At 43.2% G+C, this 23,393-nt stretch overlaps 1 protein-coding gene across 1 annotated transcript in view; it reads left to right on the forward strand.

The window, feature by feature from the left end:
- The window catches only part of LOC117362346 (cyclic nucleotide-binding domain-containing protein 2-like), a 161,153-nt gene that overhangs the window by 132,002 nt on the left and 5,758 nt on the right, over positions 1-23,393 (forward strand). Inside the window, exon 14 of the mRNA XM_033948584.1 lies at positions 9,499-9,633. Coding sequence (XP_033804475.1) covers positions 9,499-9,633 — 135 coding nt within the window. The remainder of the gene's footprint in view (positions 1-9,498; positions 9,634-23,393) is intronic.

The following is a 23,393-nucleotide window of genomic DNA, read 5'->3' on the forward strand; positions in this document are numbered from 1 at the left end:
AAGCACTGGGGAAGACAAAGGGGTGGAGAAGGATGCTGAAAGAACATGGGGAAGACAGGAGGAGGGGGAGAAGGACGCTGAAAGCACATGGGGAAGATAGAGGAGGGAGAAGGACCCTGAAAGGACATGGGGAAGACAAAGGGGTGGAGAAGGACGCTGAAAGGACATGGGAAGACAGAGGGGGGAGAAGGACCCTGAAAGGATATGGGGAAGACAAAGGGGTGGAGAAGGACGCTGAAAGCACATGGGGAAGACAGGGGGGAGAAGGACACTGAAAGCAAATGTGGAAGACAGAGGGGGGAGAAGACACTGGCAGGGAAGAAGACAGAGATGCCAGACTATGGGGGGAGCGGAGGGAAGAAGATGGGTGCCAGACCAATTTGGGAGGGGGAGAAAGGGAGAGGCACAGTAACAGAGCAAATGGAAGACGCAGAAAGAAGAGAGACAGTGGATGGAAGGAATTAAATGAGAACATGAGGAAAGCAGAAACCAGGCAACAAAGGTAGGAAATAAATTCTTTTTTTTTTTTTTTTGCTTCAGGATAAAGTAGTATATTCGTTGTGTTGATAAAAATTTATAAACATTAGAGGCTCTGGTAGAAACCCGTTTACAAAGTATGTATTCTTCCCAATTAATATTTCCAAATTAATAAAGTCTTTTTGCTTATTTTTAAATGAGTTTCTACCAGAGACTTTAATTCAGTAGCATAATTAAATGAAATAACTATTTCTGTAGTTTATAGGGACGGGCGGGGACCGAGGGGATTCCTCGCGGGGATGGGTGGGGACGGAGGGATTCCTCATGGGGACGGGTGGGACTTTGGCGGGGACGGGTGGGGACGGGTGGGATTTCTGTCCCCGCGCAATTTAAACATGCACCTTTCTTCCTCCATCCCATGCACCTTTCTTCCTCCATCCCATAACACACACAGCCTGGTGGTGATGATTATCAGATTGATTCATGAATATATAATGATGTTATGAGTGTGCATCTCTTCCTTCCCATCCTCCTTAGCATGTCACATACAGCATGTTACATTACACAAAGTCTGTGTAATGTAACATGCTGTATGTGACATGCTGAGGAGGATGGGAAGGAAGAGGTGCACACTCATAACATCATTATATATTCATCCATAGCTGCATGTTAATGATGTGCTCCTATGCACTTATTTATCATCATAACATATACATCATCATTAACATGCAGCTGTGGATGTGTAAGGACAGGCTGAGGAGGATGGATAGGAAGGAAGGTGTACATATCAACATATCGTACATTTTTAACATGTAAGATGCAGCTATAGGCAAGCTGAGGAGGATGGGATCATACAGATGTGTATGTTCAGATATGCGCTCAGATGTGTAGTTTTTTCTGATATATTTATTAAGCTTACAGTATTTATAAAAACACATTTAATACTTGTTACAAAAAATATTGTGCAATTGTGATCTACTTCTGGCCTACAAAGGTCAAAAGAAATCCTTAACTGAGATTTTACATTCAAAAGTGAATTATAGCTACTAGCACTATTATTTATTATGCAGATGTTTGTTAGTTTGTTATTAGTTCAGTATTAGACATATGTTAGTTTAGAATAGATAGGTATAGATTAGTTTAGTTTAGGTTAGGTTTGGGCCCTGCTGAAAGAGTCTACCTTGACGTGGTTGCAGGCTTACAAATCTTTTGGTCAAAGAGTGCGGCGACAGAGAAAAGTATGTGTGTATTCGGCCCATGGAAGAAGGGGTATGTGGGGGGTCCAATAGGATTGCTCAGTAAGGGGCCCAGAAATTTCTGATGGCGGCCCTGCATCTATGCAAAAGATAAAAGGGTGCCAAGTTCCTGTCCCAAAGAGCTAATGTAGGGGACGAGTCCATGCCAGCAGAATCAGAAATACAAAAGAATTAGCTGTATTTCCCTTTCCAATTTTCCTCTTTCTATTTTTATTTTCATCTCGATGAATTCATTAATCTCTCCTTCCCGTCCTCTCCTAATGGATCATGCACGTCAGTATGCCGACGTTACCCTTTATCTTAGTTTAGATAAGCTTTTATTTTTTTAAATATTTCATATTATTGTAAATCGTTTAGATACTTGTATGATAAACTGTATATCAAAAATAAAGAAACTTGAAACTACCGGCGTTGCGGCCCCATGAAAGTGACAACTCCATTAGCCTCTCCGCTGATAGTAGTGAACAATGATGGGTATCAAGAAGCATGAGGAAGTAAGAAGAGGTAATCTGGAATGCCCTCCCAGAGGCGGTGACTGCAGAATCCACCATTCTAGGATTTAAAAGCAAACTAGACGCACATCTCCTTACGAGAGGCATAGAGGGATATGGGTGACTAAAATTACACCAGGTGTACACTTGGCTGGGCCTCCGCGTGTGCGGATCGCCGGACTTGATGGACCGAAGGTCTGATCCGGAGATGGCGCTTCTTATGTTCTTATAATGCCTCATTCCACAGTGCCTCAGAGCCAACCTCATCAGTGATGTTACAATGGAGTAGCAACATTCCAGAATCCCAAAGAGTAACAAAAGATTCTAGAACCCCTCTGCCTTCCCGTTTGCGCTCTGAAGGGGTGTGTGTGGGGAACGTCCCACTACACTCGTGCTCTCATTGAGGGGGGCGTGCAATTCTGAGATTCCAGGCAGAATCTCAAAGAATAGCAAGATTCCAGAACCCCAAAGAGTAGCAACATTCCAGAGCTGAGATTGTGACACGGATAAGAGGACACAGACTGAAGCTGAAGGGGGACAAGTCCAGGACAAATGTCAAAAAGTTCTGCTTTCACGCAACGAGTGGTGGACTCCTGGAATGCTCTCCCAGAGGAGGTTATTGCGGAATCCACCGTTCTAGGATTTAAAAGCAAACTAGACGCACATCTCCTTACGAGAGGCATAGAGGAATATGGGTGACTAAAATTACGCCAGGTGTACATCTGGCTGGGCCTCCACGTGTGCGGATCACCGGACTTGATGGACCGAAGGTCTGATCCGGAGATGGCAGTTCTTATGTTCTTATGCATGAAGGAAGGGGAATGTGGTCTACTAGATGAAACAAGAGAAGGTGAGAACCTGGAAATCTGGCCAATTATTTGCCTATCAGAAATAGTTTTGAGACCACTTCAATGAGAATTAAAAAAAAAAATTTTTTAAGCCTTTCCAATACCAGTCTTTTGCCCTTCTCTCCTCTCATTGCTTGCTTTTCTCTCCACTTTGCTCTCCTTCCGACTTTCCCGTGGCCTTTTCCTCCTCTTGGATAGGGATCATTATTACCTCTTTCCTGGTTCTGCACAAACCATTACAGGTCCTATATTCTCTTTCCTTGCCTACCAGATTCTAAGGTATACCGTCAATAGCGCGCAGGACAATTGCACCCTGACAATTCCTCTCCGACAAATGTGCGCACCGACAAGTGTACACATGAAGGGAGCGGAATTGTCGAGGCACAACTGTAAGTGTAGTGGGGGGTAGGGTTTGCGGCAATGTTCTAATTCAGAGTGCGTCGGCATTGAACACCCCCTGAGCATGTCATTGTAAAGGTTCCCCCACACATACCCCTCAGAGCGCGTGACCCCCTCAAAATTGCACGCCCCCCTCAATGAGAGCACGAGTGTAGTGGGACGTTCCCCACACACACCCCTTCAGAGCGCAAACGGGAAGGCAGAGGGTGGCAGAGGAGCGAGTTGTAAGTGCTCAGAGCGCGAGTTGTAAGTGTAGTGGGGGGTTCCCTGAAAATAAGACCTACCCCAAAAATAAGCCCTAGCATGATTTTCGAAATGAGGCGGACCCGCCCCTTCCCAGCCCATCCCCGCTAAGCGTAAGGCTTCTAGAAGCCTGGGCCAATCAGGCCTTAGGCTTAGCGGGGATGGGCCGGGAAGAGGTGGGCCCGCCTCATTTCGACAAGGTGGGCTGGACGGCAGCAAGACCCGGACGGCCGGCCAACAATTTAGAGGTTAGTTGGGGGGGGAGGTTAGGGGGGTCATCAGGGGTGGCTGTTAGCAGGGGTGGGCAGTGTTAGCATAGGGGGGAATTAGCGTGGGGGTGGGGGGTCCAGAGGGGCGGTGTCCTCTGGCAGGAGGGGTTGGGCACTCTCCTGCCGGCAATTGGGTTGTTGGGTGGGCAGCCTTACGGCAGGAGGGGTTGGGCACCCTCCTGCCGACGATCAAGGGGAGAGACAGGCAGCCGCGGCAGGGAGATCACTTGCTGCGATAAGTATAGCGAACTCGTCTACTTACAATGTAGGCGAGCATTGTAAGCGTCTCTACCTCTAGGGAGATGGTAGAGCCTGCCTGGGGAGCATTAAAAAAAAAAAAAGGTGCATCCCAATTGGCTGATTAGACAGCTGTAGGATGCCTACAGCTGCCTAAAATAGGGACGCACTTTACAGAATCTGGGCCAAAATGCACATTTAAAGCACAGAGCACTGGACTAGCTAAAATAAAAACAAGTCTGATGAAGACAAATATGCCAATGAAATAACATAAGCCTAAAAATATTTGGCTGGTGGTTGGCACTCTGAAGACTTAAAAAAATGTAAAAATATTAAATATAGTCTAGAGGCTGTCTTGAAGACTGAGTTTTGATTGTGGGGGCAGCACAAAAACGTTGTTTAGGCTTAAATATAACCCAGTTTGTGCATAAGAGTTTAAAGCATATGAGATTGATCTACTCACTCAAAAAATATGATCACATAACAACTGCCTTCTTAGACTCTCACTGGCTACCCATACAAGCACGAATCCAATTCAAATTTTACTGCCTGATATTCAAAGCATTACACGGCTCTTCCCCCTCCTATCTAAATAACCGCTTAAACCAAATCTCCACCTCAAGACACAGAAGAACCTCGAACCCTTTTGCCTTCCCCCCACTCAAAGGCACATAACGCAAGAAAATGTTTGACAACCTTCTGGCAACACAAGCAGCAAAAATCAACCATTCCATCTCCAATCTTATGACAATATCAGACAACCTCAAAACATTCAGAAAAGAAATCAAAACCCTGCTTTTCAAAAAATTCATCCAAATATTTTAACCCCTCCTCTTTTACCTCCAGAAGATTCACCTACCTTCAGATAACCTTCCCCCAAATTACCCACCTTAACACCTTCCAATTAAACAAATACCATAAATAGATTGTAACCTACCCTCTCTAACTGCATTCCATATGTATTTTTCATACAGTTCTTCACTGTCAGTTTAATTTCCATCCTATAAGTTCACATAGAATTTTTCTTTTTTCAACCATCTTTATTTTCTCTTCTTTATTAATTTCCAGGTACTTTAGTTAGATTGTGAGCCTTCGGGCCAGTAAGGGAATTTTTTAAGTACCTTCTTACTTCTCATTTATAATCTTAATGTATATTTTCTTCAAACCGCTTAGAACCTAAAGGATATAGCGGTATATAAGAAATAAATTACATTACATTACATTACTGTTTATGATTGTTCTTTTTCTCTGCCGATTTGAATAAGCATGGTGAAAGGGTTCCCCCCCCCCTTTGCCTATGTTTAATGGTATGAAATAGAGCTAGAGGTCATCAGCTCATTTCATCAGGCACATTAGAAATGGTTCTGTGTGCCTTCTGAGGCTTTTTTCTTTCACCTGCAGGTTGTTGTGTAATTATAGTGCGTACATACCAGTTATACCGGAATGCGGTTTATTGCGCTTTACAACTTTGGGAAATGTGCATTTCTGATATCTTGCATTTTAGTTTCTACTTCTACTGTTAGGGCAGGTTTCCTGTTTAGGGCTCAAATATGGGAGCTCTAAAGGGATTCTTCTTTCCGTGTGCCGCGTTGCTGATGACATCATCAGTGATGCGGCAGAGGAATGCCCCCGGCGGGAGGAGGCCGTGAAGCAGCCTGTTTAGATTGCTGCTGACGCTGCCGTTTGGAGGAAGATATGTCGGTCTCACAGTTGGGTGGTCAGCAGGGTTTGGACAGGAGGGAATGATGGAAATATGGGAGGGTCAGCTGTGGTTCAGTTGCACGGCAGGGGGAAGCGCTGCTGCCGGCGAATCCAGCGCTTCAACTAGGGCTTATTTTTAGGGTAGGGCTTATATTAAAACATACCCCGAAAATCATGCTAGGGCTTATTTTGGGGGAAACACAGTATTAACAAGTTGTTTATCCCTTATACCATCTTGATACGAAAGCAACTCACTAAAGAGTCACTTATAGACACAGCCCCTAAAGGGTGAAAAATAAAAAAATTGTAAGCAACGTAAATGTTTCCTATCGACAAATACAAAACGGTCGAAAAGACAAGTCATGGAACAAAATGTATACAATTGCACTGGGCATATCTGTTAAAAGAAAGGCACATTTTTGATCAAAGTTTTCAGGAGAAAGTATGCAGAAGCTTTGCCTTCATTTGTAATTCTAATAGTTACTGGAGAAAGATCATGTAGCCTCATGACTAAGAATATAAATTTTCCTGGCCCAAGCTGTCAATCCTCCAATAAGACCATTTGTATGCAGAACACATGTTTTTTTTTTTCACACACTGTATCCCGAGATTAAAATGATGATAGTGTCTAGCCCATGGGAATCTTGAAATAAGTAGACCAGTAAAAAAAAAAGAAGAAGAATGCAATTAAGAAGCCACAAAAATATGAAGAGCAGCCAGTGAGAAGAGGACAGGTCTCAGAGTCATTAAACGAAAAGAGCAAGCTTGTAGGAAGGGGAAGATTCTGTGCCCAGCATAAAATAAGGAAGGTTTAAAAACTTAGAACGAACAGGAGCGTAATGAATAATACCTGCTCTGTTGCAATACGATGACTGTAGAGCTAAAAAAAAAAAAAAAAAATCTCTGAAAATTTTAACTTCAACAAATTGCTTCATGATCTGAACACTCCAAAAGGTCTGTTCATCGCATCAACGGCAGCAGTGTGGTAGGAAACAGAAAGCGCCAGAAGCGTTTAATAAAGCATGCACGTTTTCTTAGAATACAGAGCCCTCTTGTCCCGAGGCATCATGCCATGTGGGCCACCTTTCAGAAATGAACATAAGCCCTGGCTTCCTATAACGCTCGTCGGTCGGTCGATTGCAGGGGTTGGCAACTGGAAAGAATTAGCTGGTGCAGCTTGATAAATACAGCTGCGCTCATTAAGGCCCCTTCATGCTAGATTTGATCAAGTTGGATAGCATGAGCACATTTAGCAGAAGGGATAATTAATGTGAAAGAACGGGGTTTAGCAACCCACAACATACATCAATTTGTGAAATAATAACAGACACGTCATCATGTTACATTAAAAAAAAAAAAAAAAAGTAAAAATGTTTCACATCACTTCAGTGGATAATTACTTTATATTCTCTCGAGTCATCCTTCAGTAACATAATTCACCTTTACCTCCATTTTATAGGTTGAGAGCATTTATGTCATATCTTTATCAAAGCCGTAGAGCTTTCCTGTTATTTTTTGGAGCATAGAAGATGCCCCAGTTCTTTTCTCTCTTTTTGTTTTTTTGTCTTTACTGTGGTTATGCTTAGCGTTTGTTATACAATGAGCTATCCTAGATGCGAATCAAGTTCCAAAGAGTTTCCATTTTTTAGATAAAAGTTTGTGCATTATTTTCATTCCCTTCTGTGATGTTTTAGCATTTCTGGACCATGGAAGACCCAACACTGAGGTCCCAGATGAACCATGTCCGACAGGCGAGCCTAAAAATGTGTAGCTTCTTTTTCCCATTTTCTGCTTACTGCAAAAATATTTGAAAAGCAACACCATTACTAAGGAAACCTTACATAAAATAAGAAGCCACAAGCCATAGTGTGAGTAAAGCCACACCTAGCATGGTGATAAGACTCTGCAGGTCACTGTTCCTGGCTCCACCCTCCCACCCCACTCCCTATCTTCTTTCCAGAATTTAAAAGAAATAAAAAAATTGCTCCTCCTGATATATCACCCCAGGAAGTAAAATGGGGAGGGGTGAAGGTGTTGTTCGAACAATTTAACATATTGGCCATTGCCTATCATTTGGCTGGTGCAACATGAACTTCACATGTCTCTCTCTGGTCTTTTTCTATCAAACATTCCAACCTCAATCACTCTAAAGCTTCACTGTGGCCTGAACAGAAGGAACTGGAAGCAGGTCTAAAACTATCTCCTTCCACTCAATTTGCTGCAGAGAAAGCTTGCTTTTGACATTGGCTGAGGGGAGATATGATTGACGTCTACAAAATCCTGAGTGGAGTAGAACGGGTACAAGGGGATTGATTTTTCACTCCATCAAAAATTACAAAGACCGGGGTACACTCAATGAAGTTACAGGGAAATACTTTTAAAACCAATAGGAGGAAATATTTTTTCACTCATAGAATAGTTAAGCTCTGGAACGCATTGCCAGAGGTTGTGGTAAGAGCGGATAGCGTAGCTGGTTTTAAGAAGGGTTTGGACAATTTCCTGGAGGAAAAGTCACTATGGACATAAGAACATAAGAATAGCCTTACTGGGTCATCAAGCCCAGTAGTCCATTCTAACGCTTGCCAATCCAGGTCTCTAGTACTTGGCAAAAACCCAAGGAGTAGCAACATTCCATTATTTCAGAGTAAGCAAGATTCCGGAACCCCAAATAATAGCAACATTCCACATAGAATTCCCAAAGAGTAGCAAGATTCTAGAATCCCAGAGAGTAGCAACATTCCATGCTACCGATCCAGGGCAAGTATTGGCTTCTCCCATGTCTTTCTCAATAACCTTCTGTTGTGCTGGAGTGACATTATGAAATTCACAGGTAGGGCAGTTGAGAAAATACGCAGAAAGAGGGACTTGTAGAAAGCTCCTCAATACACAATTGTTTGTCGATGCCTTTTTTATAGGGTCTGACTTGTCCTGTTTTAAGGAATTACAGTGCATTTCAATTTTAGATGATTTGTTCTTTTCTTGTGCTGTTTTAGCTATTATGTATGTGCATAATTGTAAACCGCCTATGAATTAGATGGTATAGAAATTTTTAAAATAAATAAATAAACATAAAATCAGCCTTTTTTCTGTTACTTTTTCTGGCCATGTGCGTGGCTATTAAAAAAAAAATTAACACATGAGCCATTAGTGCCTCCTATTTAGGAAGTGGTTAAAGGGCTCCTATGTTAAGTCAGCATTATTCAGTTAGCACGTGCTAACCCATTATCCACCCTGGACATGCTTCCTGCCCCCCCCCCCCCAAATTAAACAAATAAATACCATGTACATAGCAGATGACAAAACGAATGTAGAATGGTTAATGCAGCTTAGCAAAAAGGGCCCCTTAGATTAGATTTCAGCCTTCTTTTCTTAACTCAGGAAAACCCAACTAAACCTAAGTACATTCCAGTTCACTATTCCTTGAACATGATCAATTGACATATTTGCATACAATATACTCCTTGTTCAGGCTTATGATACCCATGAGCAAAGCCTGAGAAATCTAAATGAGACGGCACATTGCATGACTTGTCAATCACATTCCAATGAAATTCAATCATATATCAATTCTCTTTAGGGCCTGGCATATGCAGTATATGAAGATACTTTCAGTATGGCGCTGGTATCTGATGGTGCCGAATGTATTCTGATTTCAAAAGAGTTCTTCAGAAAACACATGGATGAAAATTACCTTTATAAACTGTCTACAACTGTAAGTCTTTTGAGCGTGACTTAACTGACTTTTGCATATAAAATTAAGTGTGTCCTTTCCTTAAAAATAGCATATCTACTGGTCTGTGCCCCCATATATGGTGATTCAGTGTAGGATGGGCTGGGGAGGGCATCAATGGGAACTCCACTAATATAGAACATGAGGATGTTATTGGCTAGACTTTACGGTAGATATCCTGCAAACGGGTTGGTTGGATAGGCTGAAGTGAGCTTGGATGGCAATCTGGATTTGGAATCTGGGACAATACCCGACTTTACAGTCTACGGCCCAGAAATATCAAAGAAGAGACAAGTTAATCTAACCATGCATTTTTTAATGGGTATAACTTATGGGCAGACTGGATGGACCGTTCAGGTCTTTATCTACCGTCATTTACTATGTTACCTGGCAGAAACCCAAAGAGTAGCAACATTCCAGAGCTGAGATTGTGATGTCATAATGCCTCAGTCCACCAATGCCTAAGAGCCAACCTCAGCAGTGATGTCACAATGGCTTGATTAGATGGCAACTTCAGCATTTGGAACCTAGGACAATACCAGACTTTACAGTCTACGGCCCAGAAATATCAAAGAAGAGACAAGTTAATCTAATCATGTATTTTTTAATGGGTATAACTTATGGGCAGACTGGATGGACCATTCAGGTCTTTATCTGCCGTTATTTACTATGTCACTATGTTACTGTAAAATCTACTGAAAATTGTCTGTAGCTGAGGGCCGAGTCCTGGCGCCTCACGGGTGAAGACTGAGCAGAGGTATTCATTTAACAGTTGGGCTTTTTCCGAGTCCACTTCTACATAGTCTCTGTCTGGTTTCCTAGGACGTACTATCCCGCCTGAGTTCTTATTTCTGTCACTGATATACCTGAAGAAGGATTTATCTCCTTTCTGGATGTTCTTCGCTAGAGACTCCTACCTGGCTCTGAGCCATTCGCTGAATGGCTGCCCTGAGTTCTTACGGGACTTATGAGAACTGAAAGCAGCCATTCAGCGAGCGGCTCAGTGCCAGGCATGAGCGAGGCAAGCTTACTCATGCCCAGTACACTGCTGGGGGAAGAACTTGAGGCAGCCATTTGTGGGGGGGGGAGGGATCAGCGCGGGGCAGGAACACGGAAAGTTCACTCCTGTCCAGTACACCATTCCACCACCAGGGATTCAAAATGGAGGAAGGTGGGAAGGAAGTAAAAAAAATTGGCAGAGTCAGCCGATAGAGGAGACAGGAGGGATTCCTCCTATTCTGGTCCACCATGTCATACAGCAGGCCCAGTGGAGGCCTGCAGGACATCGGGAGAGAGGAGGAAGGAGGGCTGAGGGGGACTAGGTGCAGAGCCTAGCAGGGAGTGGGGGAGGAAACATGGTGGAGAGCCTGGCAGGGAGGGTGGAAGGCTGAGTGTAGAGCCTGGCAAGGGAGGGAGGGAGTGAGGGAGGGAGAGGGGCACAGATCCTGACAGGATCTTGACAGGGAATGTTACTCCCCCTATCTTATATTTGAGTCATCCTTTTTTTGGGGGGGAAAAAAGGTACCTCATCTTATACTTGGATCGACTTATATTCGAGAATAAACAGTATATATATTTTCTTTGTTCTGGTTATTATGAAACTTGCTCAAGTTGCCTAGAAAGAGGCTGATGTTCAGCAGGATGTTCAAGAAATAATCTGAAATGTTTAGAAGTGGGGGAGTAGCTTAGTGGTTAGTTCAGTGGCCTGAGAAACGGGGTTCAATTCCCACAGCAGCCACTTGACCCTCCATTGCCTCAAGTACAAAATAAGTACGGTGTTCCCCCATGGGTTTGCAAATCGCGGACTCGCTCATTCACAGTCTGCTCCGATCGCCTCTTCCTGTAGTAAAGTCGGGCTACACCAATCAGGAGCTGCGTGTCAAAGCAGCTCCTGATTGGTGTAGCCCAACTTTACTACAGGAAGAGGCGGTCAGAGCAGACCGCGAGTGATTTTCTTTACCCACCGGAGCCGCAGTTGCCCTCTCCTGCCTTTTGACAGGCGAAAAACTGCATTTGCGGTTTTTCAAAATTCGCGGGGGTTCCTGAAACGGAACCTCCGTGAATTTGGGGGGAGTACTGTAACTGTATGTGATATGTAAACTGCTTTGATTGCAACCAAAGAAAAGCACCATTTCAAGTTTCTTTCCTTTCCTGACTGTAATCTATGATGTCATTCCTATATGTTGGTGCCTCAAGTTTAAGGTCCACAAAGGAGCTCCCTTAAGGACAATTTTAAAATGGCTATGGGCACGCCTAAGCTGTTACAGAATGTTAGCACTAAGCTGCATTGGTGTGCAAGAAGGGTGCTGACGAATGGCGTAAGCAGCGGCGTAACAAGGGAGGATGGCACCCGGGGCTGTGGCACCACAAATTGCCATGCCACGTGTCCCCTCCACTCTTCCCCACCGCTTGAGCACCCCCGCCCATTGCGCACCTCTTGAAATGTTCGCCGGCGCGAGTAGCATCTTTCATTTGCTGCTTGCGCCGGCCTCGGCTCCATTCTGGCATCGCGCTCTGGTCCCGCAACCAGGAAGTGATGTCAGAAGGGAGGCAGGGGCCAGCGCGAGCAGCGAGTGGAAGGAGCTTCTTGTGATGGCAGGAGGGGGTAGGGAAGGAGCAGGTGGGGGGTGGAGAAGAGGGCGGAGGAAGGGTGCCACCTCCCTGGGCCCTTCTCACCCTCACTATGCCACTGGAGGAGAGTACTATCAGTTACACACTTAGGCCTGCCCCTTATGCCCAGTGGTGCAGTAAAGGGGTGCAGGGGGGTGGACCACCCTGGGTGCCATCTTTGCCGTGGGTGCTGGCACCAGTACCTCTCCTCCTCTCCGCCTCTTGCGTACCTCTTTACGTGTTTGCCATCACAAGAAGCTATTTAATGACGTCGCATGTCCCTAAGCCTAAGGGCTGCTTTTACTAAGTTGCGATAGCGATTTTAGTGCGTGCTTCGCGCGCGCTGAATTGCCACATATACTAGACCTTAACGCCAGCACTGAGCTGGCAATAGTTCTAGCCGCGTAGGGCGGGTTTAGCCTGCGCTAAAAACGTTATCACAGCTTAGTAAAAGGAACCCTAAATTTTAGGTCATGCATATTCATTAGAGATATCCTGAAAACCTGACTGTGCGTCGGCCCTCAGGACAGGTTTGAGAGAAATTTGGTCTAAAGTAGATTTGAAAAAACTGTGGTCTGGATTTTCAAAACTTTTCAAACTAGCTTCGTGCGCTTACGGATCTGAGAATTTTATTCAATTTTTTTTTTTTTTTTTTTTCAAGTTTCGCACAACAATTTTTTTCCTACTTTCCTCCATGGCAAAAAGAAACATGCATTTTACCAATAACCCAGAAAAAAAAAATGGATTGGTTTTGAATACGACTTTGAATTATTTATACTTCACCACTTGTAATAGCTCTCGGTAAAGAAACCCATTTCATGCAGGGTTACCATAGAAACCAAAATTCTGTAGTACTAAAAAGTGCTTAGCAGGTAAGCATTTTGAGATGCCATTGTTCTATGAAATTAGCACATTAAAGGGATGATTTTATGAAGCATATTTGTAGATAGAGTGCCTAGAAAATCAGCACTGGAAAAGTTCTATTTTATAAACCCAGCTTAAAGTTAGGCACAGTTTATTAACTAGCACTTATGCCCGTGAACCATGTATGGCTATTTGCATCATAGAAAACATGGCACGATGATTTCTAGAGATACGTCTTGATATCTTTTCCATTGAAACACAGACTCCTGAGGCAGGCCTTTTCGGCCGAAACACGATCGTGCCGAGCCTCCATATACAATAAAGCATTGAGCACCCCAGGCCACCTTTGCTGTTTTCTTGGCTTTCCTATTTGGGAAGATGTTACCTCCCGTTTCTTTGTTGGCCGCCGGCACAGATAGGGAAAATGCTTGAGTACCTGATTGTGCAAACAAAATTGCAGTGTTTTTTTAGTATTAAATTGGTTTTCTTATGAATATATGTTTTCACGTGAGATTCTGTTCCCCGCTAATTGTCCTATTGCAGTTTTCGGAAATTAATTAAGACCACTTTGTTCGATAAGTTTATTACTTAGTGAGTTTTGTTATTGAAATTCTATTTTACAAATATTTGTATTTTTTACTGTATTATTGTATTTCGCTGATTGTCCAGCTCTTTTTACTGTAAACCGCCTAGAACTTTTGGTTTTGGCGGCATAAAAGAATAAAGTTATTATTATTATTTGTCTCGTTTTGCCCAAACCTTTATATGCGTAGTTTCACTCTTATACTCCTGCTCACTCTTATAACAGGACCATTTTAGTTTTTAGCCTTTGATCCACGAGTTTTTGTATCAGGACCTTCAGGGTATGTATCCATTTATTTCTTAAGATCCTTTTTGTTTATTTACTAGGCTCTCTCTTCATTCTTATCTTGCTGCTCTTGGCCTTTCCTAGGCTACGTTACTATTTGCTTAATTTAATTACTGTTCTATATTTTCATTACTTTATCTAACTACTGTAAACCAAGTCGAGCTTTCTTGGATTGAAGACTCGGTATACAAAACTAAGCATTAGATTGGATTAGATTAGATGTTCTATCCATCAGGGCATCTGTCGTGCACTTTGCATTGCAGAACGAGGAACCTTTGTTTGTCACTCAACTACATCGCTTTTCAAATGAGATGCTGGCAGCATCTCTTTGGTCACTTCTATATGTTTCTTAACGCATGCTCATTTATAGATTTTATTACGCCAACACATTCCTGACACCAGCCACTACTCACGTGTTTATGGAAATCCACATAATTTATTACACAATTTATTGCACATTCATCATTTCATCACCTCAGGAGACATTCCATTTATCATATTATTATTCACTAGTCTTTAAGCCCATTACATTAACGGGTGGTAGAGTAGATGTCTGTCTGTCTGGTTTTTTTTTCTTTGTCTCTCTCTCCTTGGATGCTGTCTGTCATTCTTTCTGTCTGTGTCTCTCCCTGGCCCCCTGTCTGTTTGTCTTTCTTTCTTTCTGTCATTATTTCTTTCTCTCTCTCTCTCCTTGGATGCTGGCTGTCTATCTGTCTGTCTGTCATTCTTCCTTTCTCTCTCTCTCTCTCCTTGGCTGCTGTCTGTTTTGTTTTTTTTCTTTTTCTCTCTCTCCTTGGATGCTGGCTGTATGTCTTTCTTTCTGTCTGTCTCTTTCCCTGGCCCCCTGTCTTTCTTTCTGTATGTCTCTCTGTCTCTCTCTCTGGCCCCCTGCCTGCCGTCCCTGCCTGTTTCTCCGTGGCCCCCTTTTGTCTTCCCTCCCAGAGCAAAGCTGTCTGCCTCCAGCACACCCCTCCCTCCAAAGCAGCCCCCTTTCCCTCTCCAAGACTGTCTCTCTGTGGCCCCTCTTCTGTCTTCACCTCCCCCAAGCAAAGCATTATTGTTGTCTGTACCCCAGCACACCCCTCACCCCAAAGCAGCCCCCTTTCCCTCTCCCTCTCCCCCTCCATTTCCCTGAGCATTTCAGTATGTTTACCAGCATGGTACACCTCTCAGCACCAGCATGACACCTTCCAGCCGTTGCTCTTCAAATCGCCACCGCCGTAGCTCAAATGCCTGCACGCGCCGCCATGTGCGCCTCAAGCCACCAGCCGCCTCAAGCCGCCATGCGCTGTAAATAGAATATGGCCATGGAAGGACACAGCACGACGCAGTGATCACAAACCCTAAATGCGCATGCGCGCTTAGGGTTTTATTATAGAGGATAGGACCCCTGAGGAAGACAGTTTTGTCAAAACACGGACCATGTTGGGTCCAGAGTCCCCAAGGGTATTTATTTAAAGGGGTTAAACTATATTTTACTTTTTAAAATGTCATCTTTCTATTGACCTTTTGAGTGCTGTCACTGTTTCTGATGTATGATGGGTTTTGTTAATGCTTTTTTTAAAAATCTTGGCTCTTGAGCTATCTATCTTTGGGGTCCTTTTACTAAGGCGCGCTAACCGATTTAGCGCACGCTAAAGATTAGTGCGTGTTAAATGCTAAGGCATCCATTATATTCTATGGGCGCCTTAGCATTTAGTGCGCGCTAAATCGGTTAGCACGCCTTAATAAAAGGACCCCTTTATTACTCAAAAGTTCATGTAGCTTCAACAGGCTACATTTATTTATTATTGATTTCATGTGGATTATTGGACTGTACATGCAATAAAGCCTGCATCTTGAACATCATCTTCTCCGCAGTGTTTTTGTTCTTGAGTACCTGATTGCAAAACCGCTTAGATCAGTGGTTCCCAACCCTGTCCTGGAGGACCACCAGGCCAGTCGGGTTTTTGGGATAGCCCTCATGAATATGCATGGGGCAGATTTGCATGCCTATCACCTCAATTATATGCAAATCTCTCTCCTGCATATTCATGAGGGCTATCCCCAAAAAACCCGACTGGCCTGGTGGTCCTCCAGGACAGGGTTGGGAACCACTGGCTTAGATAGGCGGTATATAAAAACCTAATAAACTTGAAACTTAGCCCCCTCTTTTACAAAAGGTGCGCTAAGCTTTTTAGCATGCGTTAAACACTAACGTGTGCATGTTATCCTATGGATGCATTAGCGGTTAGCGCACACGTTGATTTAGCGTGCGCTAACATAGAAACATAGAAAATGACGGCAGAAATGGGCCACGGCCCATCTAGTCTGCCCACCCTAATGGCCCACCCCCTAACTACCTCCATGAAGAGATCCCACATGCCAATCCCATCTTTCCTTAAAATTTGGCACGCTGATGGCCTCAATTACCTGTTGTGGAAGATTATTCCAGCGGTCAACCACCCTTTCGGTGAAGAAATATTTTCTGGTGTCGCCATGAAATTTCCCACCCCTAATTTTCAACGGATGCCCTCTTGTTGCCATGGGACCTTTAATAAAAAAAAAGAGATCCTCTTCCACCTTGATACGGCCCGTGACATATTTGAACATCTCGATCATGTCTCCCCTCTCTCTGCTAAATCTGTGCTAAAAAGCTTCGCATGCCTTTGTAAAAGAGGCATTCTTCAAAATTAGAAAGTAGACAAAGACCAAATCAAAATCAAAATAAACACTTTTTTTGGATGCCGTTGATACGCAAACTAGGTACATTTTATGCATCAGAACCCCATGCCTTGATAAAGACCGGCGAAACGCGTTGGCAGAGGGGAGTGTTCTATGTATAACACTGGAGAAAGCATATCCAAACAGTATGACTTACACAACTTACTGAAAGAAGCTAAGTCACCTTTAATATTTAACTTATTACTTAATTTATTATGAACAACGTTAAAAATGAAAGTTTATAAAAAAGAATATATATATACATAAAAAAAAGCATATGAAAAAGTTATAAAGAATACTGTCTGTAGGGGATGAATGAGGAATTGACAGACCCGCTGATGTGGTCAATCTGACACCCCACAGTCAATAGAATCCATCTCACTGGATTTTGGTTAGTGTTTATTTTGTAAAAGAGGGCCTTAAACTTGAATGCACAATACTCATCAAACGGTTGAATTGTCCCATTCCCTATTGCAGATGTGCGTCCTACTTGCACCTGGTTCCCTACTTGAACCATCTTGAAGAGTTTTTATTTTTGGTAGTTTACAGATTACTCTCTGTAATAATATGGCTCATTATTTTTGAATTATGTTTTGTACTTGAGCTCTCATCATGGCAGGTTTTTCCCCTCATTTTTTTTTCTCCTTGTGTCTTTTTTTTATCATTATTTTTTTAGAGGCAGGTAGGTTACAATATCAGAGTCATCCATCAACGAAAAATTAATCTTACAAAATATTTTTTAGGTTTAAGACACCAATTTAGCCTGAGATGCTTTTCACAGTATTTTCATTCATTTTCTTGATATCATCTTCATGGTCCTTCGCACAGATGATTTTCCTATAATTTACCAAACTGTATTTTTCTGAGGAAATTAAGATGTCATGGAGAACTTGGCTTTGCATTAGTTAACTCCCCCGAAGAAAAAGAAAAAGCTTGAAATAGAAGACAGAGAGATTCCTGCTGCGCAGCTCATAAAATACAGATTATATCACAATTAAGTTGTCATGGGCTATATGGTGGAATACGTCAGCTCGTGTCACAGTTTTTTTCTTGCTTACTATACAGACAATCACACTTCCGCTATAAATGTAGGACCCAAATGCAGTTAAACACAAACAGGGAAAGTGGAGGAAAAAGCCTCAGAATCCAACCTCCACCATATATGCATCAGGCGGTAGGATTACAGGGTAAGGAACCACGTAGCCATTTATTTTTTTTTTTAAACCTCCTCAGTTACAATTTCAGTAATACTTTGTGCAATGCAAAACAGATAAACAGTGCAAAAGCGTAACTGTACGGGAAAGCACGAGTCCCATCAACTTTACCCGGGCTGTGGTAGAAACCTCTACCATGGCTTAGGCCCTCTTTTACTGAGGTGCGCGAACCGATTAGCGCACGCGAACTGATTTAGCGCGTGCTAAACGCGAAAGCCTGCGTGTTAGTCTGTGGACGTGTTAGCGTTTAGCGTGCACTAATTCAATTCGCGTACGCTAATCGGTTAGCGTACCTCAGTAAAAGAGGGGGGTTGCTAAAAGGGGGAAGGGTGGGGGTGGGTGGTAAATCTAAAATCTCAATCTAATCAGCCTGGCATAGACCAGATAATTCACAGAGATCAGTTTTAGTTTCCAAGTTTAGTCACTATTTAATGTACCGACCCATCGACAAGTCTCTGGTCGGTTTACAATTTAAGTTAAAAATTTAAGCTAAAATTTAAGTTAAAAAAATAAAAATAAAATGGGGCAATATGTACATAACATAGGGACCCTTTTACTAAGGCGCGCTGGCCGTTATAGCGTGCGCTAAATGCTAACGTCCAATATATTCTATGGATGTGTTAGCGTTTAGCACGCATTAAAAACGGCTGGCGCACCTTAGTCGATGGACCCCTTAGTTGTTGGCAACTCCTCAGTAAAAGACTCTATGAATAGCTCCTTCCACCTTTCCCAATAATCTAACAAAAAGTTAATCCGTTTTCACCTCATCCTGAACATCCAAATCCCCCTTCCCCCAATCTTAAGAGAGTTACAATATGCCATCACTTACTTCCCCTACGCATAGTTTAAAATAGTAGTGCTAATGTCACCATCTGAGCACATCTCATCCATTTATAGCCAGGTTTCAACCAGACAGAACATGTCTAAACTGTACTCCTAAGTAAACATTTAAATGTAGAAATAGACTATAGGAGCAGATAAGGACCAAAGAACCATCTTGTCAACCATATGTGTATAGTGATTTTGGTAAATTGTACATCATTTGCTTAAGCATTCGTGCTGCATTGAAGTATGTCATCAGGCACGGCAGATCACTAAAAATGGGATATTTTTGTACAGTTTCCCTGTAAAATAATGTACAGTATAATCTCGTTATAACGGACTCGCTTATAACGGAACCTTGCCTATAGCGGATGAGGTCCGCTGGTCCAGGCCAGGCGCCATTATAAACATACAGAAAATCTTCGCATATAGCGGACTCGCATATAACGGACTTTCGGATATAACGGACAACCAATTTGGTCCCCAGAGCCGCTTTTAGCTGTAGTTTCCTTCGGCTATAACGGACATGCAGGTTCTGCCTACAAGGCGCGTGGCGTGCCGGTGATATAGTATCAAAATGCAGCCCAGAAGAAAATGACAGAGTATTTTTCTTTCCAGTACAGTGCGACATAATTCTTTAGAACATCTTTTAGTGTTCTGGCTTTGCAATCATTTCGTGCCATACCAATGTTTTGCTGAGTTTTGTTCTTGATGTTGCTGATATACTTGTGCAGTGACTATTGATCATTGATTGTACGTTGTTTCAAGTTGACCTAAATAAAGTTGTTGGGTTTTTTTTTAAATTTATTTATTTTTCAAACGTCAATAGTGCAAGACACAAATAGATAGCATATAATAAGTCAATAAAAGTTTTTTAAAAAATGCAACTCTGGATATAACGGACTCTGGATATAACGGACCATTTTTCCAGGTCCCTTGAAGCTAGACTAGAGCAGCCCTTTTTTTCTTCTCTCCGAGGCACAGAAGGGGAAGGGCAGGGGTCATCTGGGGATTGAACCTAGGACCTCTCACACCTAGGGGTATTATATGGCTCCAGAAAAAGGAGGATAGATTGAGACATCCAGGTTTACTTCATCAATGGAAGTAAAACCCGGATGTCTCAATCTGTCCTCCTTACTTCCATTGCTTTCGGTGGAAGTAAAACCCGGATGTCTCAATCCTGTTTCTGGAGCCATATGTTAACCCTACTCACACCCGAAGAAAGACCCACACTCCTAGACCAATTCTGTAGCATCATAGCAATCCTCTTTGTAAGCTAATTAATTTTTATGTCTGCATAGTTGAAAACGAATTTTATTTTGACTTTATATCAAATATGTGCCAAAATTGTAAATTCTGTGATATTTTCAGAAAAATGTACAGTGTTACTCTGTATACAAAGGACTTTTAGGGTAAAACCATCAGTTATTTTGATTAGTTTATGAACAATTCTTTTTCTGCATTTCTTATATTTTTTATCCTTAAACAACAAAACCAAACCATAATTTAAACTTTATATTTGGAGCCGTTAAGGCTAACAATAGGCATTCAATAGTTCAGACAAAATGGCTGCCTGCTGTCTCGGTAGATTGGGTGTCAGGTCAAAAGCGCGCTGGGACAAAGGCGCGTGCAGACAACTGAGCGTAACGCGGAGGCTTGCGCTGAAAAAAATGACTGTTTTAAAGGGCTCCGACGGGGGGCATGGGGGGAACCCCCCCCCCCACTTTACTTTATACAGATCGCGCCGCGTTGTGGGGGGTTTGGAGGGTTGTAACCCCCCACATTTTATTGAAAACTTCACTTTTTCCCTAAAAAACAGGGAAACAGTTACGTTTACAGTATAATGAGGGCGGTTACAACACCCCAAACCCCCCCAACGCCGCCGCGATCTGTATTAAGTAAAATGGGGGGGTTCCCCAACAAAACCCCCCGTCGGAGCCCCTAAAAACACTCTTTTTCTTCGGCTCGTGCTTCCATCTTGCGCTCAGTTGTCGGCGCGCGCCTTTGTCTTCGGCGGTTTTGTCTATGAACCGTAGATTGTCCTTAAAAGGGTATTTATTTAAAAGTGTTAAACTATATTTTACTTTTTAAAATGTCATATTTCTATTGACCTTTTGAGTGCTTTCACTGTTGCTGATATATGATGAGTTTTGCGTTGCTGCTTTTTTTTTTTTTTTTATCTTGGCTCTCGAGCTATCTATCTTTGGAGTCCTTTTACGAAGGCGCGCTAACCGATTTAGCGAGCGCTAAAAATGAGTGCGTGCTAAATGCTAAGGCATCCATTATATTCTATGGGCGCCTTAGCATTTAGTGCGCGCTAAATCGGTTAGCACGCCTTAGTAAAAGGACCCCTTTATTACTCAAAAGTTCATGTAGCTTCAACATGCTATATTTATTTATTATTGATTTCTAAAATTTCTAAACCACCTATACCTAAGCGGTTCACATTTAAAACATTCATAATAGTTCGTAAGACAGTACTTTACATAAACGCTTTCAATTACACTACCAATTACCGTATTTTCACGTAGATAACGCGCACCCGTGTAAAACGCGCATACGGGTATAGCGCGCGGGAAACCAAAATATATGTAAAAAAAAATTTGTATACCGCGCACACCCGTATACCGCGCATGCTGCCCCGACTCTCCCGTCGCCGCCCGACTCTCCTTTTGCCCGCCCTGACTCTCTGCTGGCCACCCCGACTCTCCTTTCGCCCACCCCGACTCTCCTCTCCCCCTTGAAGTCCTGTCCCCACCCTGAAAGCCTGATGACCCCCCGACATCCAATTCACCCCCCCTCGCAGGACCGCTCGCACCCCCACCCCGAAGGACAGCTCGCATGCACTCGCACCCGCACCCCCACCCCCACCCCGAAGGACCGCTCGCACGCACTCCCACCCGCACCACCACCCTGAAGGACTGCTTGCACCCCCACAGCCTCCCGACCCCCCCCCCATCATGTAGAAGCTCCTACCGGTGTCCTGCTGCTTCCTCTTGGCGGTCCCGGCCCTTCTGTGAGCCCTGCGCCTGCGCTGGACCACCAGAAGAAGAAGCAGCACAGGCGCAGGGCTCACAGAAGGGCCGGGACCGCCAAGAGGAAGCAGCAGGACACCGGTAGGAGCGTCTACATGATGGGGGCGGGTCGGGAGGCTGTGGGGGTGCGAGTGGTCCTTCAGGGTGGGGGTGCGGGTGGGAGTGCGTGCGAGCGGTCCTTCGTGGTGGGGGTGCGGGTGCGTGCGAGCGGTCCTTCGGGGGGGGGGGGGTGCGAGCGATCCTGCGGGGGGGTGAATCGGACGTCGAGGGGGGGAACTATGTAAAAAAAAAATTTGTACAACGCGCTCACGCGTATAATGTGCAAGGTTATACACGGTTTGTAAAATCGTGTATAACGCGCGCGTTATATGCGTGAAAATACGGTACATAGTAATTTATCCCACTTAAAAGCAATGTCAGGAAACTAAACTAAACTAAACCTGAGGCTTATATACACACACTAAGGCCCTCTTTTATTAAGATGCGCTAAATGTTTTAGCACGCGCTAATGAATGTGTACGCTCACTGCTAATGCATTCTTAGGATAACATGCATGCATTAGCATTTAGCATGTGATTAGCGCGCGCTAATATCGCCCGCTAAAAAGCATAGCGCACCTTAGTAAAAGAGGGGGTAAGCAAAGTGCAATAGTCAAAACTCAGAATTCGTATTAAAAATGCCTTCCATTAACCACCGCAATTTCAAAAAAAGACCTCCACAAACAAGTGCGTCTTCAACGTCTTTTTAAACTGTAGACGATCTGGGCAGGTCCTCAGGATTCTAGGGAGGGAATTCCAGAATTTTACCCCAGCTCTGGCTCTTGCATACCGAACAGGCAATGATGTTGATTGATAAAGTTTGGGACATTGGAATACTTCCACAACAGCACCCTATAAAACACCTCAATGAGAGGCTCCGATACAATTTTCGATCACTGGAGTGGAGAATTGCGATTGTCATATTAGTCCATGTAAGAATGTGGAAATAAGAGCCAAGAACCAGTCCGGATTGCTTGGATTAAGAATATGCCTTTGACCATTTTCAAGATTTATCTTCTTTCCATCAGGGATGTGCCCGGAATTTAGATCATTGGTGTTCTATAGGAAAGTTTTTAGATTTTGCCTCATTTCACACTCGTGTATGCATGTCTCATTTCTCAACTGGGTTACTGTAATTTGCGGCATCTCAAAAATTCAGTTATGTCTTCAAAATTCTGCAGTCCATTTTCTTTTGTAAGACTAAGAAATACAGTCACCTTTCTTCATTAACAGTTTCCAATAGAATTTCGTATTTGGTTCATGATTACAATCCAATCCAATCTTTATTTGTATACTTCCAATACCTCCATGAAGTTCACAGCGGTTTACATAAAGTAAGTAATTATGGTGATACAAATTTAAAACTAGTATTACAATATTTAGGAATTATTTAGTAACAAATTCATAAAATAGATAGGTCTTTAGGTCTTTTTTGAAACATTTAAAATTAGTTTGCTGGCTAATATTAGTTGGTAATGCTTTCCAGAGTTTTGCTGCTTGATAAGCCCATGTGAAGTTAAAAGTTGTAATGCAGGTTTGTCCAACCTTTTGGCTTACCTGGGACGTATTGGCCGAAAATTTTTTTGGG

This window comes from Geotrypetes seraphini, chromosome 6 (assembly GCF_902459505.1).
Source record: "Geotrypetes seraphini chromosome 6, aGeoSer1.1, whole genome shotgun sequence".
Lineage (NCBI taxonomy): Eukaryota > Metazoa > Chordata > Amphibia > Gymnophiona > Dermophiidae > Geotrypetes > Geotrypetes seraphini.